The following is a 19,088-nucleotide window of genomic DNA, read 5'->3' as shown; positions in this document are numbered from 1 at the left end:
ATGTGCAAATGCATATACAATTGTAGCGGTTTGAGAGGCATGCAAAATTTAGCAAGAAAGGGGAGATTTGACTAACCAATGTCAAGCCCTAGCTGATGGAGCTCAGATACATCCTATTCCCCTGAAACACACATTGGTCCCCTGTTGTGACCATTTTCCCAAGCATCTCTGTGCAGTCAGACATTTGATTATTTTTTGCCACAAGGGCCACAATAATTTGCCCCCTCCCCATGGGTTACTGCAGCCAGCACTGCCTACCTGGGTGGGGGCACCCCACCTGAATTCCCACCGGCTGGGTACAAGGTCGTCAAGGTTCTCATTAGCAGCTCTTAAAAATGTATTGTGTTATGCAACACCCATCAGGGGGCTTTGGCTTTGTAAGACCGACCCTGCCAGGCAGGCTCAGAATCTCGAGGGGGCGGTGCTGCTTTAGTGGGTCTCTGACTGCATTTACCTTTCTGTCTTGGCTGCATATGGCTACTTGCAGTAGGTCTATAAAACATAAGGACTTCTCCTTAGTGTATGGGTCGCTCAGGTGGGTGTCTAGGGTATAGGGTTGTGGACCGTTCCATCATGATAGGACAATATTTATAATTCATTTAAAAATGTATATCCCATATCTGCACAAAATTGAAAGCCCTCTGTCGTATTGGTTTACTTACCCTGTAAGCAGTTTATGGACAAGGTGTAACCATGCTTTGGTTCTGTTTACCCGGCCACTGTATCAAATGCTAACTTTCTAGCATTTGTGGCACAAATCCAATGCAAGTCAATGCTACCTATATTAGCATTTTCAGTTTTCATCTAAAAAATGATTACCTCAATTAAGTTAGTTAAATTAGTTGGAGTAACTGATCAATTTGAATAGGGTAAAAAGTGATTTTCTAAACCCCTGCTCTGTATGTGTGGTGGCTCTGTGAGCCAATACTGATATGTTTTAAGTGTAAATTGAGAAAAGAGGCAGTAGCCAAGGTTAAATTACAGAATAAACCAACAGCACACAGGTGTCATCAGAAGAGGCTTTATTTAGGTGCGTAGTAACTGAGGCCAGAGAGAAGGGCCTCCCCATGGTAAAAAGGAGCAGATCGACTCCCAGACCCTCAGCCCCTACCTCCTAAACAGGTAATAGGTGTTAGCAATATAGTGAATATTCCATCTAGCCCGTCACAGGGCAAGGTGGAGGTATTACCACATTACCACCTATCCAATTCTCCCAGATCTACACATTGCCTAGGGGTTAAGGGTGGGTTTGATACAACTGCTCAGATATAACCTTGGGCCACGTCTAATGACACATCTGAGTTTTAGGAGAGATGACTGTAAACACTGACTTCTGTACAAAAACAAAACCCCACGCGAGTCAAGATGCCCCACCCCAGCCCACCCAGTCTCGCTTAAGAAAACCAAAAAACAACAGAAGAAATATGCTGTACAATTCATCAATTCACCTCAACTACAGTAGCAGACTCCATTTCTGTCTCCATTTACACCCGTTCTCAGATTTACAAAACAAATAAAATAATCTCCTTGCATCTTACATAAAATAGAGTCTCCATATTATTTAGCTATTTACATGTAGAATATTTACATTACAGCTTTATCGTACAGGCATTGCCAGGCAGCCCTCCGCGAAGGTCGTGACCCAGGGATCCTGAGAGAGTCGCAGGCAAACAAGTGGTGTCAGCGTCACTGGGTCCAGTTGTTCAACTCCATTAATGAATCAATCAGCATATTAGAAACTGTGGTGCACTACAAGTGGCCATGATGATGGTACCATGCCTATAGAATAAAACGGGCCTTGGTTCTTTTGTTGAGAGTTCTGCGACAATGGCTTTGTTAAATAGCAATACAAATTATATTGAACTGAACATTTTATATAATCACAAACAATTCTCATGCTGTATTTATCCTCATTGAAATGTGCCCTGAGGTCAGGCAAAAGTGCTTTGTTGATACAAATATGTTGGCCTGCCATCATCTGTACATAAAGAAGGGCTTGTCTTGTGATGGTGAACCTGAGGCCTCAGTCTGAACCCCCCAAAGGGTGGGATTATCAAGAGCTGTCAATCAACAACTGACTCAACCAATGAGAGAGCTCTTTGATGTGGGGAGTCAATAAGCCTGCAGCACATCATGGGGTTCAGAGACTTTTCATTCCACCATCACCCGGAATACCACGTCTTCTTGTGTCACGTGGAAGCTTTTGTTCAGAGGTATAAACTCTGGGTTAATTTTAGCCCAGAGGTACTAGTATAAACTAGTATAGGAGTATATTTTCTATTATCCAACTGTCGCTGACTCTCTGAGGGCTGTCGGTGGTAAGTGCCCATGTTGGCTAGAGGGGAGGGGTCAAGAGTTAGGTTAGAGGTCACGGGGTTAGATTGTCTCACGTCTGAGTAGTTCACAGAGAAAAGGTGGGACAATAGCAGGAATACAGTCTGTCTGGGGGTCAAATGTCAAAGACTTCAGTTCAACTGGTCTAGTAAAACAAAGCCGGCCTTTCCCCATTTGGGCTAACCATCCTGGTTTGGGTAAGTTCAGTTGGGGAAGGGGGTTTGGTGGCAGTGCAAACTGGACAGGCTTCACTTGGACGTGAAAGCAGAAGCATGACTTGGTGTTGGGGAAACAAAAACAAATCAAACAAAAGCTTACTATTCATCCATCCTCATCTTCTGTACAAAATGGCTGTCCAATCTGCTACTCAAGTCAGTCCTGAAACCTCCTGCCCTCCTCACACATAAACACGCTCAAAGTCACACGCACAAGGCTTCAAAGAAAACAGTTCCAGTCATTTTTCTCAGCCGTTTCCAGCAGTCTGAGTATTATACACAAAATCAGCGGTGGCTTGTGACAAGCAGGCCGGGAGGGGGGCAAGGTTACAAAGATGGCTAGCTGATTCGTCCAATCAGAGTTGAGGGCATTGAAGAGAGTTGCAGTGGAGAAGGGGGGGGGGGGGGGGGGGGCGATCTCCCTCTTTCTCGTCCCTCTCCCACTCATGCAAGCTTTCTCTCACATGTCTTTGGGCTCCAGCTTGCAGGACATTTCAAAGAGCAGGTTCTGATTGTCGATGACCTGCAGCTGGCGAACGTAGGCCTTGGTCTGGAGGTGAGAGGGGGAAGGCTCCGCATCCAGAGCTACAAGAGAGAGGTCAGTTCATTAGTTAAACATACCCCCAACTAAATCATTTATGCAGTGATCCTATTCACCCCACTAGATCAGGGTTCCCCAACTGGCTGCCCGTGGGTCAAATATATACAGTCCCAGTCAAAAGTTTGGACACCTACTCATTCAAGGGTTTTTCTTTATTTTTACTATTTTCTACATTGTAGAATAATAGTGAAGACATCAAAACTATGAAATAACACATATGGAATCATGTAGTAACCAAAAACAGTGTTAACAAATCAAACTATATTTTATATTTGAGATTCTTAAAATAGCCACCCTTTGCCTTGATGACAGCTTTGCACACTTGGCATTCTCTCAACCAGCTTCACCTGGAATGCTTTTCCAACAGTCTTGAATGAGTTCCCACATATGCTTAGCACTTGTTGGCTGCTTTTCCTTCACTTTGCCTGTCCGACTCATCCCAAACCATCTCAATTGGGTTGAGGTCGGGGGATTGTGGAGGCCAAGTCATCTGATGCAGCACTCAATCACTCTCCTTCTTGGTAAAATAGCCCTTACACAGCCTGGAGGTGCGTTGGGTCATTGTCCTGTTGAAAAACAAATGATAGTCCCACTAAGCCCAAACCAGTGTGTCGCTGCAGAATGCTGTGGTAGCCATGCTGGTTAAGTGTGCCTTGAATTGTAAATAAATCACATTAAGTGTCACCAGCAAAGCACCCCCACACCATAACACCTCCTCCCCCATGCTTTACGGTGGGAACTACATTTTACATTTACTCTTATCCAGAGCGACTTACTAACTGTAAGTGCATACATCTTTTTATTTTTTATACTGGCCCCCCGTGGGAATCGAACCCACAACCCTGGCGTTGCAAACACCATGCTCTACCAACTGAGCTACATCCCTGCCGGCCATTCCCTCCCCTACCCTGGACGACGCTGAGCCAATTGTGCGCCGCCCCTTGGGTCCTCCGGTCGAGGCGGCTACAACAGAGCCTGGATTCGAACCAGGATCTCTAGTGGCACAGCTAGCACTGCGATGCAGTGCCTTAGACCACTGCGCCACTCGGGAGGTACACATGTGCAGATCATCCGTTCACCCACACCGCGTCTCACAAAGACACGGCGGTTGGAACCAAAAATCTCAAATTTGGACTCCAGACCAAAGGACACATTTCCACCTATCTAATGTCCATTGCTCGTGTTTCTTGACCCAAGCAGGTCTCTTCTTATTATCAGTGTCATTTTAGTAGTGGTTTCTTTGCAGCAATTCGACCATGAAGGCCTGATTCACACAGTCCCCTCTGAACAGTTGATGTTGAGATGTGTCTGTGACTTGAACTCTGAAGCATTTATTTGGGCTGCAATTTCTGAGGCTGGTAACTCTAATTAACTTATCCTCTGCAGCAGAGGTAGCCCTGGGTCTTCCATTCCTGTGGTGGTCCTCATGAGAGCCAGTTTCATCATAGCGCTTGATGGTTTTTGCGACTGCACTTGAAGAAACGTTTAAAGTTCTTGAAATGTTCCGTATTGACTGAACTTAAAGTAATGATGGACTGTCGTTTCTCTTTGCTTATTTGAGCTGTTCTTGCCATAATATGGACTTGGTATTTTACCAAATAGGGCTATCTTCTGTATACCCCCCCCTACCTTGTCACATCACAACTGATTGGCTCAAACGCATGAAGGAAAGAAATTACACAAATTAACTTAAGGCGGCACATGAAATGCATTCCAGGGGACTACCTCATGAAGCTGGTTGAGAGAATGCCAAGAGTGTGCAAAGCTGTCATCAAGACAAAGGGTGGCTATTTGAAGAATCTCACATAAAATATATTTTGATTAGTTTAACACTTTTTTGGTTACTACATCATTCCATGTGTTATTTCATAGTTTTGATGTCTTCAATATTATTCCACAATGTAAAAAAAAATAGTAAAAATTAAGAAAAACTCTTCAATGAGTAGGTGTGTCCAAACTTTTGACTGGTTGTGTATATTATTATTATTTATTTATTGGGGGACATAAAAGTCTGTAAAAACATCAGGAAATCAGCTCCATGTGATATTAATTTAAAAAATCAATTCACATGTATTCCCACTCATAATAGAGAAGCACGTGATCGTTTTCAAATGTAGGCAAAGTTTGAAATGATTATGTTTTGGTCAAACATATCTGTTTGGGATTCTTGCGGTCAATTTGCAGTCTACATATTATTTGTAATTATGTTCCGGCCCCCGACCATTCGCTCAAGAAAAAAAAAGGCCCGCGGTTGAATCTAGTTGATGATCCCTGCGCTAGATGGCAGTGTAACACCCAGAGGCTGCTGTGGCGTGCAATGTCCTAATCTCACCACCTGGCGGCAGCAGACACCCCACTATTTCCACTTGACCTAACTAGAGGATCGCAGCAGCATCCGCTCACGACGAGCCCACACAATGCAGCAGGCAAAGAAACTGGTTTGATTCAGTTCTAACCAACAGCAAAACACTCATTTTATCAGGGAGGCTATCAATAGCCACAAATTGTCCTTTCCCATTCAGGGCGCAGCAAATCCTCCCTGGATGCGTCGTCATTCTCCTCTGTGCCACCATCACAACCGCAACAGCAATCTATAGGATTAGATGGCCATTTACTCCTAAACCCAGAGGGACATTTTGAAGCGATTCCCTTTGGGGGGTTTTCAATGGGTTTGTGAACGTGGTTTATGCCCAACTGTAGCCTATACCTGTTGGAGAACACAGGGTTAAATGTCTCCCTGTGTGCTCTAGCTAGCTAAGCAGAAGTAACCTATACTTAATGGAATTAAATGACCATTGGCAAAGTCACTCAGTTGGACAGAGAGAGAGAGATAGAGAGGGAGGGAGGAAAAGAGATGGGGAGAAGGAGAGATTATGAAAAAGAGAGGGATAGAGTTGAGGGGGTAATTCAAAAGAGAGACCCCCGTGGTCATCCAACGAGGCACTTTGTGATACATTCCATACAGTCCATTAGGGTACAGTGGTAATCTCAGACAATGTACCGCCATAACTAAGCCCTCTAGGATTTACGCATCTAAGCACAGATTCATTATAGCACTGTGTACAATATAATACAGCTCTAAAAAGGGTTTCAGCACTTCCTGTAACAGGTCTGAGTATCCTGAATGAAGGCTATGGAATATTTCAGGGTGAAAAATAAACCCAATTTTGAGAAACCCAGTGAAAATAAACCCTATTTTGCTGCTTTCAGGTAGAAGCTATTCAACTTCAGGTTCTACACACCACAGTTCCGTCAAGTCTTGTTTGTGTCCTTTACATCACAAAAGACCTTAAGCCTTGGAAGCCTGGTGAATGAACTTGTCATCTAATAGACAGAAGTTGTGTAACTAGATCTAAAGTGAAATACAACAAAAAAACATTAACCCTGGCTTAGGCAACATTATGCAATGTTTAAGGTCATGGTATGATGGATGCCGTGAGGCTTGGCTCTGGTCTCGTGTTTCTAGTTTTAATGTCATGTACACAAGTACAGTGAAATGCCTTTATTGTAAGCTTCAAACCCAACAATGCTTTAATCAATGTCAATGTAGCACTAAAATAACATAAGCTACAGCACCATGTTATTTTAGCGGTGTTTAACATTGTGTGGTGTTTGTCATTAGCCAGTGCACTGTGTCAGTAGTGTTATCATGAGGAATATTCAGATATATTAAATATCTAGATTAGATGATTAGTATCTTTCTGCATATAATATGCTTGTACAAGTGAAGAATCTTCAGCTGGTATAAACCTCTATATGTTGTATTGTATGTAGGTATGCTGAGTTGCTGATGTGCTGTGAAACTTCTCTTTATGCCCCATGTCAATAAATATACAGAAATAAGAGGGTGGTGATGGACAATGTTCTACTGGGTTATTGAGCGTCTTTGCGTAGTGTCTTATGTCAGTCATCTCTTGTGTGTGTTGATTGCGTAACAGCGTTAGCTGGATTTGCTTTACTCAAACTAATGAGTGTAAGGCACGGATTGTGAAACATCTCTGAGTAGTGCACTAGCACGATACAAATGAATTACACCGACTCTTGGGGATGCTGGCTCTAAAAATAGTGGACCAGGCTGTGAGATATGTTATGTAACAATGATAGTGATATTATTGAGTGTTAAGCATGCTAGACTATGCGATAACAACATTATTGAGTGTTTAGCATGTCATGCTATGTGATAATAATGATATTTAACATGCTAGGTTGTGTGAACCATATCACCGTGTTTTGAGCTGTACTCTGTGTGCTGATATAATGTTATTGGGTGTTTATGAACACTAGGCTATGTAATGAATGATAATGTTAAAGTGTTTACCTCAACGTAATGGAGTGGTTAGCACGCAAGGCGGTTTGTCAGACAGTAATATCATTATGTGTTGAGCATGCCTGTATGTGTGTGTGTGTGTGTGTAGTGGTAGTGAATGGCAGTTGTGTGATTGAACGGCCCAGAGGGCTATGCTGTTCTAAACAGACGGCAGGGTGGAGCTCTGCTCCTTCAAGACTATTCTTCACAGACAGGTGTGCCTGTGGAGGGGGGGGGTGTGGCCATGAATGCTTACCTAGTTGAGAGCTCCTGTACCGCCTGATGCTCCTCACCATCTCTGCAACTTTATGCTGGAAGAGAGAGGAGACACATGTCCTTAGTACATGTGTAGTAAGACAGTACTCAGGGAATTCAGGGGTGGTAACTGGTTGACCAGGGAATCACGCTGATTGTGCCGAATAGAAAATACTTGTATTTCTTTGGCTATTCTGTCAATGGCTGAAAGTATACTCACCATCTTCTCAAAATTGACCAGCTCCCCATGAAACGACTTGCAGCTCTCGTGGAGGAAGGTCAGGTCTGAGAGAGAGAAGAAAGAGAGAGAGAAGAAAGAGAGGGAGAGAGACAGGGATAGAGAGAGAGATAAAGAAAGGTAAACACAGTGAAGGCAGGGAACAGTTATGTAATGGCTCGTCGACACTCGCCCCAGTGGCTGCCCTCGTCTACCGGTGCTTTAGCCCACAGACGGAGGAAAGGTAGGACCGAGAGAGAGAGAGAAGGCGAGAGAGACAAACCAAAGAGTTACAATCCGTGATCCCTCAATAGGAACTGGAATTTGCGGGTGCTGGGTGAAGGGGGGGCATGTTTAATCGAGACGCTACCCCCAGTCAGGAGGAATGTTCTGAATGCTGCCGATGGCGCTCGATCTGGGGAGGGAGGGTGTATGGTGGAGGGAGGGAGGAGGTGAAGCGATACGCTAATGTAACCTTTTTCACCTCTGGACTAAGATGCTGTGAGCGGAGCTTGATGTGCTGTACACTGGACAGCAGGCGCACCTTCTCTTCCGAACCGACACACATATTTAAACACACACAGCAGATGCACTTTGCTAACCAACTCTCTATCACACACACACGCATGCAATCTCGTACGCACGCACACACACACACACACACACAGCAAGCATATGCATCTTCCTCCCTCACTCCCCCACCACCACCCACACACAGAAATAAGTCAGATGCACCTTCCTCTTCAACACACACACACACACACGCCTGCTTGAACAGTTAGTTATTTAACCACGGAGACAGACGGCCAAAGGCTATCGTTCTGAACCAGGGAGCCTGGTACCAGGGAGCCTCACTGAGCTGTCAGGTCACGCACAGTAATACACTCCTGCTATAACATAACATCCATAACATTTTGAAAATGCTTCACCTTGCCACCCAGGTCAGAGTGAAATATGACAGAGAAGGATATGAGGTTGTACTAGCATTTCTCAGAATTTCTCCCCTATTTGGATGCTAGGTGAATTGCAACAGCAATAGGCTGCATTCCAAACAAATCTCCCCCTTAGCCCATTGAGCTTGAGTCTTTTACTTTTGGTGTTGGTCTACCAGCTTCAAACAGCTGTAAAAACTATATTTTTGTTATTGAAAATATATTTCACAGCGATTTAGATGGTACAATGATTCCCTATAGTATTCAGTGCTTGTTTTCCCAAACTGAAATTGAGCGAACAGTGTAGAATATTAGTAACCAGGACATGACGGAGTGATTTCTACATGACCTGGTTTCCACTAGATAACACAGCCAAAAAGTCTAAATCAGCTTTCCCATTTTGACAACAGATGCCGCTCCTGCAGTATGAAATCAATAGACGAATATCACAGCCAATCACAACGCTGGCGGGTTTGTTATACTGTGAAACACAATCATTCCACTATTACTGCAGATATATTATGGACATTTTCTGATGCAGAAATGTAATTATTAACCTGCTAGCCAGCAGTTATGTGTCCTATCCATAGAGAATGATAGAGTACTCTAGTGCCCAAAAGCTTGTTTTAGCATGGGCAGCGCCATTGAGGACTTTCACCCTTTTGTAGTCAACTAGGTGGGACTTCCTATGGGTTACTGTACCTTGTCCATAGACTGCTTACACAGGGTAAGGAAACCAATGTGTTATTTCATACTTTGGGTGAACTATCCCTTTAAGGTAGGATCACATAATTATATCCATGTCATCAGTAGGGATGAGCCAATTAATTATACTAGTGTGCAAACATTCCATAACACTGCCCTACCCTATGCTTTGACTTCTTTCTCCCCTCTCTCTCCAGACAAAATCTTGCGACTTGTGACTACAGGCCGCCCAACAACCTGCCCGCTTGACCCCATCCCCTCCACTCTTCTCCAGACCATCTCCGGTGACCTTCTCCCCTACCTCACCTCGCTGATCAACTCATCCTTGACCGCTGGCTATGTCCCTTCCGTCTTCAAGAGAGCGAGAGTTGCACCCCTTCTCAAAAAACCAACACTTGATCCCTCTGATGTCAACAACTACAGACCAGTATCCCTTCTTTCTTTTCTTTCCAAAACTATTGAGCGTGCCGTCTTTAGCCAACTCTCTTGCTATCTCTCTCAGAATGACCTTCTTGATCCAAACCAGTCAGGTTTCAGGACTGGTCATTCAACTGAGACTGCTCTTCTCTGTGTCACGGAGGCTCTCCGCACTGCTAAAGCTAACTCTCTCTCCTCTGCTCTTGTCCTTCTAGACCTGTCTGCTGCCTTTGATACTGTGAACCATCAGATCCTCCTCTCCACCCTCTCCGAGCTGGGCATCTCCGGCGCGGCTCACTCTTGGATTGCGTCCTACCTGACCGGTCGCTCCTACCAAGTGGCGTGGCGAGAAGCTGTCTCCGCTCCACGTGCTCTCACCACTGGTGTCCCCCAGGGCTCAGTTCTAGGCCCTCTCCTATTCTCGCTATACACCAAGTCACTTGGCTCTGTCATATCCTCACATGGCCTCTCCTATCATTGCTACGCTGACGACACACAACTAATCTTCTCCTTTCCCCCTTCTGATAACCAGGTGGCGAATCGCATCTCTGCATGTCTGGCAGACATATCAGTATGGATGACGGATCACCACCTCAAGCTGAACCTTGGCAAGACGGAGCTGCTCTTCCTCCCGGGGAAGGACTGCCCGTTCCATGATCTCGCCATCACGGTTGACAACTCCGTTGTGTCCTCCTCCCAGAGTGCGAAGAGCCTTGGCGTGACCCTGGACAACACCCTGTCGTTCTCCGCTAACATCAAGGCGGTGACCCGATCCTGCAGGTTCATGCTCTACAACATTCGGAGAGTACGACCCTGCCTTACACAGGAAGCGGCACAGGTCCTAATCCAGGCACTTGTCATCTCCCGTCTGGATTACTGCAACTCGCTGTTGGCTGGACTCCCTGCCTGTGCCATTAAACCCCTACAACTCATCCAGAATGCCGCAGCCCGTCTGGTGTTCAACCTTCCCAAGTTCTCTCACGTCACCCCGCTCCTCCGCACACTCCACTGGCTTCCAGTTGAAGCTCGCATCTGTTACAAGTCCATGGTGCTTGCCTATGGAGCTGTGAGGGGAACGGCACCTCCGTACCTTCAGGCTCTGATCAGTCCCTACACCCAAACGAGGGCATTGCGTTCATCCACCTCTGGCCTGCTGGCTCCCCTTCCTCTGCGGAAGCATAGTTCCCGCTCAGCCCAGTCAAAACTGTTCGCTGCTCTGGCACCCCAATGGTGGAACAAGCTCCCTCACGACGCCAGGACAGCGGAGTCACTCACCACCTTCCGGAGACATCTGAAACCCCACCTCTTTAAGGAATACCTGGGATAGGATAAACTAATCCTTGTACCCCAACCCCCCCCCCAAAATTTTTTTAATAATTGTAAAGTGGTTATCCCACTGGCTATAGGGTGAATGCACCAATTTGTAAGTCGCTCTGGATAAGAGCGTCTGCTAAATGACGTAAATGTAAATAACTGCAGGTGGCAGTAAATCGCCAACCTTGGCTATATATCTGTTCAAACAACACTAGGTGGCAGTATAGACCCTTTCAGTTTGTTTACCAACTCATAGAAGTAGTACAAGAAGAAAATTGACTACTACAAAATGGAGATGGCTTCAATGGCACTGCCCGTGCGCTCACAGACGCTATAATGGGACAGATACAAAGATGAGTCCTCTATCATTCTCTATGGTCCTATTATGAAAAAGTGGAAGCATCTAGCTTTGAAAGGAGTCAACCTGGTAGCCATTGGAGTTGGTTTTTACAGTATGTACATCGTCTTGTATGTTTGTCTTGTTTAAGTTTATGGTCGTCTGTAGCTCAGTTGGTAGAGCATAGCAACTGCAACACCAGGATAATGGATTTGATTCCCGGGACCACCTAAACGTAAATAAGTTACGCACACATGACTGTAAGTTGCTTTGGATAAAAGCCTCTGCTAAACGGCATATATTATTATTTTACATTAACATTTTAGTCATTTAGCAGACGCTCTTATCCAAAGCGACTTACAGTAATGAGTGGATACTGTAAAAAATGTTGGTCCCCCGTGGGAATCGAACCCACATCCCTGGCACCATGCTCTACCAACTGAGCCACATTATATTACAGTCCCCAAAACCATTCTGTGATTCTATTTGACCATTGGGCATAACAACTGCATAAAATACTACAATGTTAGATTGAATTTATCTTAGAGTCAGAGCCAGGTATACACAGCTTTCAGATATAAAACATTCCACACATGTTTTTGGTGTCTAAGTGACATTGACAAGAGATATGACAAAGGGAAGCTTTTACACCCAAGGGGGAGGAGAAATGGACAGAGAGAGAGAGTACGAGAGAGAGAGAGCGAGAGAGTGAGACAAGCACACACTAAGTGTAACATACCACACAGCAAGTACATTTCACACACAGTATTATGGTGTAGAATAATGTAAGTATACACTACCGTATTTTTTTTTTTTAAATAACATCAAATTGACCAGAAATACAGTGTATTTACATTTAAGTAATTTAGCAGACGCTCTTATCCAGAGCGACTTACAGTTAGCGAGTAAATACATTAATTTTTTCATACTGGCCCCCCCGTAGGAAACGAACCCACAACCCTGGCGTTGCAAACGCCATGCTCTACCAACTGAGCTACATCCCTGCCGGCCATTCCCTCCCCTACTATAATGTATTTGTCCTCTTGCACAGTTGTGCACCGGGCCCTCCCACTCCTCTTTCTATTCTGGTTAGACCCAGTTTGCGCTGTTCTGTGAAGGGAGTAGTACCCAGCGTTGTACGAGATCTTCAGTTTCTTGGCAATTTCTCACATGGAATAGCCTTCATTTCTCAGAACAAGAATAGACTGACGAGTTTCAGAAGAAAGTTATTTGTTTCTGGCCATTTTGATCCTATAATCGAACCCACAATTGCTGATGCTCCAGATACTCAACTAGTCTCAAGAAGGCCAGTTTTATTGCTTCTTTAAATCAGCACAACAGTTTTCAGCTGTGCTAACATAATTGCAAAAGGGTTTTCTAATGATCAATTAGCCTTTTAAAATCATAAACTTGGATTAGCAAACACAATGTGCCATTGGAACACAGGACTGATGGTTGCTGATAATGGGCTTCTGTACGCCTATGTAGATATTCCATTAAAAATCAGCCGTTTCCAGCTACAATAGCCATTTACATTTTTAGTCATTTAGCAGATGCTCTTATCCAGAGCAAGTTACAGTTAGTGAGTGCATACATTTCATACTGGCCCCCCGTGGGAAACGAACCCACAACCCTGGCGTTGCAAGCGCCATGCTCTACCAACTGAGCTACAGGTCAATGTCTACACTGTTTTTCTTATCAATTTGATGTTATTTAAAAAATGGGCAAGGAAATGTCTAACTTTTGAACGGTAGTGTATATTGTATGCACAGTGTGTAACCAATCTATTATCACAGTGATGAATACAGCTAGCCTATAGAATAATGGTAGTGATATTTGGTTGATCCAATTCTTTGTTAATCAAAAGAAATATGAGAATTCCCTTGCCTTGAAATTATTAGATTTGAAAGAGGAGAAAAAAGAAAAACAATATTTGACACTCAAAGCAGGACACGTGGCAATGGGGGAGGGAGAGAGGGAGGGAGGTCAGGGTGGAAGGAGGAAGGGGGTAGAGCTCATTATGGAGCTGACCACCTGTGGAGGTGTGTGTTCTCAAAGCAGAGAAATGAATGCCACCTGGTTATGTTGATAGACAGGGTCCCATGCTGAGTTAAAAGGGTGTGAGAGTGGGAGAGAAAGGAAATGAAAGCGAGGAGAGAGAAAAATGTATTTTCTTCGATAATGAGGGACTTCTGTTGTTAAATTGGAGCGGTAGGTTATGAAGTGCCTCAATGCCGATGTGTGTGTCTCAAGTGTGTGTTCATGTTGCATGTGTGTATGAATATGCTGATGTCTTTGTCTGTCTGTATATGTAAGTGGATGACTGAATGTACAGCAGTCTTTATTAATTCCTCAAGAGGATGTATAAATATGTTACATGTAGACTCCAGCATCGGCTACATCTAGAATGAAGCGAGTATGATCGTCGCATACTTGTGTTGCCCAGCAGGGAGACAGCATACTGTGCAGTGTGTGTGTGTGTGTCTGCATGATGCCCAGCAGGGAGACTCCACACTGAGCTCTCTGTGTGTGTGCAGGGTTGAGGTAGCCTGAGTACCATTCTCTTCAGCTAACATTCCACTGCCATTCCAAATGATAAGGAGTGGCATGTTAGCTAATGAGACTGGTACCCAGGCTAGGGTTGAGGGGGATGGAGAGAGTAACTATGGGTGTTAATTAGCAAGGCGGGGCTCAAAGGCTGCCTTCTAATCACACTACACAGCATCGTGTTTGTGTGTGTCTGAGAGAGATGTTATGAGCTCACATCTGGACAACATCTGGGGGGTAAAGTGAGTGTGTATGTGTGTGTGTGTTTGAGGGGGGTTGTAGAGGTTTGTGCCCCTGTTTTCAGCACCACACACAAACACAGTGTAGCGTTTCCTCAGCTGTGGTTTGTGTGTGTGTCCATGACCAGAGAGAGGCCTTGAGTAGCGGCCCGGCGTCACTTATTTAGTCTGTAGTTTGAGCCAATGGCAGCCTGTGTGAATGGGGTGTGTGTGTTTTGTATTAGTAAAGATTTATCTTTGTGGCGATGAACATATGCATTTGGGTAGTGTAGAGAGAGAACTAATGTGTTTGTGTGTATTTACTTGCTGTGTGTATAGTGTATGTGTGTGCATGTCTGTGTCTCACCTTTGAGCAGCAGTGGTGTGAAGGGGATGAGAGGGGGTCTGAGGCTGCCCATCAGGTCTCTGTACGACTTGTGGTTCCTGGATGGATCCTGAAAAACAACAACATGTTCACTCACTCACCCTTCACTAAATGTGCCTAATAAATGAACCCATAGCCACATCCTGATTGGGGTAATTAACTTTTTGAGGTCAAAAGAGCTCTTTTATAATTCTTGACTGACTGAAATGGAACTGAGCCCAACCCTGATATACAGTAAGCCCATATTATAGGGACCTCCTTAACTGTCCTCTTGGAGACCCCGAACAGCCACTCACCGCAATGCTCTCAAACTGCTGGAACTGCTTCCTGAACTTCCCAGGGAGGCCCTGCCACAAACCACAGACAAATAGTCCCCGGAGTTATAAACAAATCCCTACGCCAGTGTGTTCGCTGACGTGTCAGACTTATGTGCATGTTGACTGCATGTGGGTGGAGGGGTGTGTACCACAGGAGGTTGGTGGCACCTTAATTGGGGAGGACGGGATCATGGTAATGGCAGGAGCACAATCAGTGGAATGGTATCAAATACATGCCATTCCATTCGCTCCATTCCAGCCATTATTATGAGCCGTCCTCCCCTCAGCAGCCTCCACTGGTGTGTGTGTGTTTGTGTCTTACCTCCCAGGTGAGGCGAAGGCGGCTGACTGCAGGGTTGTCCAGCCCCAGAACAACAGCTAGGAAGGACAGCAGGTCCTGCTGCTGCTTACACCTGGAGCACACACACACACGTTAGACAAGACTAGACAATAACACACTTCACCATAAACCACACTGTTAGGGATGACCAAATAATAACACTACTTATTCTAAACTATTACTGTGGCCTAACACACCATTAAACGCATATCATCAATGTAGCACACCTAGTTGTAATACGATTCAATAGGACTGACAGACACCCAGAACTCACAGAGCTGCGATCTTGATGAACTTGCGGAGGAGCTGCACCCTCTTGGGCAGCGACTGGCATTGCAGGATCTCGGTGGCGACCCAATGCTGCACCTCGCTGCATCGCTGCAGTACCAGCTCAAGGTTGAGGGGGCGCCAGCGAGCCTGCTCGCCGTGGAACACATAGCACACAAACTCCACCTGGACATACAAACGAAGAAACGTACAATAAGTCTATAGAATCTAAAATGTAGGTAGACCACACACAGCATAAGTCCTTATCATTGAGAACACTTTTTTTTTGCAATTATTTGGCAGAGGCCCATACTATCAGCTCCACTAATAACTGACCTCGTGCACGCAGCTGAAGAGCTCCCAGTCGAACACCACAAGCTGAGTGGCTACCTCCTCAGCACTCATGTCATGGAGTTTGCTGTCACCAGGCGACCAGTGGATCTCCTCAGGTAAGGGAAGCTAAAGAGAAACAAAAAAAATTAAGGAGTCTTACCAGAGAAGCTTTGGACTAAAGTGCCCTTCATTGTTTCATCTCCTTATCTTCTTTTTTTCTTCTATTTTTTTCTTCTATTGGTAACTTTATGAGAACAATAATGAATCAAATGTAAACAAAGTTGTTTAGTGCAATCCAAAATGGCTCCCAGCCAGGGCTTTTCGTTCCTCTCCATTGTTTAGTGGTGACTCACCAGGCTTTCCAGCTCGGAGGGCTCGCAGGCAAACAGGTGAGTGTTGACTCCCAGGGTGGTGAAGACTGCCTCGTCGCTAGGCCGGAATGCGGCCTTCTCTGAGAACACAACAACATAGATGAGCCCACACATCAGCACATACGCAATGGATTAAGTAGAGATACCAGCAACACATAACAAAAAGCACACAGAGACACACCAGAACATCAAACTGTTTTCATCTCCATCTAGACAAGTCAGTTTGTCAGCTTAGCTCCAAGCAGTGGTGGGTAGTCATTTGTAGATTTAAATCTAAACCTCATTTGTGGATGTAAGCATCGCTGTTCAAACAATCATGTCAAAGCTTGCTTTTTCTGATTGGGTGTTTTAGTTGTTGCTGTGGTTTTTTTCTGCAGATGGAACTCAAATCAAAAGTAGGCATAGCGAGAAGTAATCATAGGTTTAATGTATCCAGTATCGGTGTGTATCTCTGTGTAAGTGTGTGGTCCTACCCCCGGCGGAGGTGACAGCCACCAGCAGCAGGTTGCCAGGTTGGGTTGGCTGGTCTTCGCTGTACAGCAGCTTCTCCCTGACTAGCGCCAGGATCTCCCCCACGCGGCACGACAGACGGCTGCGGATCGTCACGTACGAGTGGTCCGGTGTGTACACCCTGCAAAAGACTGAACACACACAGCCTTTTTAACTTCACCCACATGGCTCTAGTGTGTACAGAATCTGTCCCATATCCTCATATATCTGTTACAATCTGTTGGCCTGCATCTGAAGACCTTAAAGAAAAATACCACTCAAAAACGATCTTTTTGTATTTTGTTCATTAGTCCACTTTTGATACAGTCTCAAAATGTTTTGCAAGTGAGCAATGACGTTTTCAAGATATAGAACTTTTATAATACAGAAAGTGTCACAGTATGATGTGTTTTGCATCACATCCTGTCTTACTCACTCTCATCTGAGCCCCGGAAGGCCTCTCTGGGCTGCAGACAGGCATCGATGCGGCGGAAGTGGCGGAAAAGAGGACGGACCTGCTTCTTCCGAATCTCCTTGTCCTCCTCTGAGCTGCTTAGGAAAACACAGTAGACAGTCTGTCAGCCTATGCATCCTTTCAAGGACATCTAGTTTGTAATTGGGTGTGATGACTTGTGTGCTACGGTGGGATGGATCCAAAGGTCTGTATGTACCGTCGCCTGTAAGTAAGTTGATTGTAATTAATAAGGGCCAGAGTTCTTCCTTACAAGGTCAGGGTAAACTCCTAGTCTTATTTATAGGGGAAGGCACCACAATAGTTACAGTGCAAGAGAAGCCAGTGTGAGCTAGTAGGCTATAGGAGAAACCAAGGCCATTAAAACAACCTATTACACTAATTAACAGTGATTATTAAAACTTGTGCGATAAAGGCTTTGACTAAACCAAGAGGAGCGACACAGCAACATCCAGCTGCAATGCCTTTCACAGCCCCGGAATACCAGAAAAGCTGTCCCTAGCAGGCTGGTGCTAACAGAAGGGGCTGTGGGCTCGGTGTGTGTGTGTGTGTGTGTGTGTACGTGCGTGCTTGCGTGTGTATCTGGCTGGGGTGGATATGTGACTTACGGGCATTGGAGGATCTCGGTCCAGCGCTGAAGCTTTAGCACGTCTTCCACGAGCTCAGGGAACTGACTGAGTTCTTGGACTGCACACAGATATAGCTCCTGAAGCAGAGGAGAGAAATGACTTTCAGAGAGGGAGTGCACTTTGTGCCTCGGTCTGAGTGTGTTCATTTGTGTCTACCAGCACTGCGTGGGCAGTTGCAGTTTGTCACAAGATGTGCTGACAGACTGCATCTACAGTATTCTGAGAGAAAGGAGAGCTCTCCTACAGAGAGATAGGTAGACGACAGTGGAGACAGAACAGAGTAGTGGTAGAGGCCAATGGGTCTGTGTGAAAGAAACCGACAGAGATGTGTTATTAATGTGAATATAGAAGGAAAGGTGGAGGCGGCCAAAAGCCTAATTTCTCAAGGTGTGTTCAGCGGAGTCAGTTCTGTCGCCATGACAACCTGGGGGCCCTAACAGGCTGCTGCCAAAATCAACACTCCACACACAGCTCCCACCCAGAGAGAACACCACAGCACACTGCCTTGGTGCCAGGCTGCTTGGATGGAAGAGCAGGTGTGTGTGTGTGTGTGTGCTTGTAATTTGTGTGTTTAACACTGACGAGTAGTTAGATCTCACGCCATTGTCCTTCAGGATGGCGGTTGTGTGTGCCAGTGTGTGGTGTGGTGTTTCTGTGTGTATGTGCGCCCGTATGTGCATGTGTGTGTGTTCTGTGTGTGTGTGCTGGACCAGTACCTTGGGGAAGCTGTTGGACCTGTCGCCCTCTTCCTGCAGCAGTTCTCTGTATGTGTCCAGGTAGCGGAAGGCAACACTCAGCACAGCCTGCTTCCTCTCTGCCCCGTCCCAGCTGGGCCAGCCCTCCCCTGCCTTCCCCTCAACACCAAATCTGAACCCAGAGTCAAGGAGAAACGCCACAGAGACAGAGAGAGAATATCTACTAATGACTGTCATTAGGATATTGATATTGAAGTTGGAGAGACCATGGAAGATATGGAGGAATCATTTGGAGAAAGCTATTTTCTAGTACTTGTTTACTACACACACATAACAAAATGATTTACGTCATACTACCACAAAGGACACGCTCTTTATAATTCCATCATAGT

General features: G+C 45.3%; 1 protein-coding gene across 2 annotated transcripts in view; it reads right to left on the bottom strand.

Annotated features, from left to right (window-relative positions):
* Positions 1 to 1,006: 1,006 nt before the first annotated feature.
* LOC311104438 (rap guanine nucleotide exchange factor-like 1) overlaps positions 1,007 to 19,088 on the bottom strand; it is a 33,915-nt gene continuing 15,833 nt past the window's right edge. The window contains exons 3-15 of one of the 2 annotated variants that reach the window (XM_084146276.1): positions 18,718 to 18,868; positions 17,981 to 18,078; positions 17,337 to 17,449; positions 16,885 to 17,052; positions 16,394 to 16,491; positions 16,044 to 16,166; positions 15,715 to 15,893; positions 15,423 to 15,513; positions 15,080 to 15,130; positions 14,766 to 14,853; positions 7,932 to 7,996; positions 7,713 to 7,767; positions 1,007 to 3,134 (exon numbers count right to left, since the gene is read on the bottom strand). In XM_084146276.1, the coding sequence (XP_084002402.1) occupies positions 3,010 to 3,134; positions 7,713 to 7,767; positions 7,932 to 7,996; positions 14,766 to 14,853; positions 15,080 to 15,130; positions 15,423 to 15,513; positions 15,715 to 15,893; positions 16,044 to 16,166; positions 16,394 to 16,491; positions 16,885 to 17,052; positions 17,337 to 17,449; positions 17,981 to 18,078; positions 18,718 to 18,868 (1,405 nt within the window). In that variant the 3' untranslated portion in view covers positions 1,007 to 3,009. Of the gene's footprint in view, positions 3,135 to 7,712; positions 7,768 to 7,931; positions 7,997 to 14,765; positions 14,854 to 15,079; positions 15,131 to 15,422; positions 15,514 to 15,714; positions 15,894 to 16,043; positions 16,167 to 16,393; positions 16,492 to 16,884; positions 17,053 to 17,336; positions 17,453 to 17,980; positions 18,079 to 18,717; positions 18,869 to 19,088 lie in introns of both variants that reach the window. The other variant, XM_084146275.1, reaches the window with a different exon arrangement.

Source organism: Coregonus lavaretus, assembly GCF_964263955.1.
Source record: "Coregonus lavaretus genome assembly, chromosome: 28".
Lineage (NCBI taxonomy): Eukaryota > Metazoa > Chordata > Actinopteri > Salmoniformes > Salmonidae > Coregonus > Coregonus lavaretus.
Note: the sequence above shows the minus strand (reverse complement) of the source record. Positions and strands in the feature narration are given on the sequence as shown.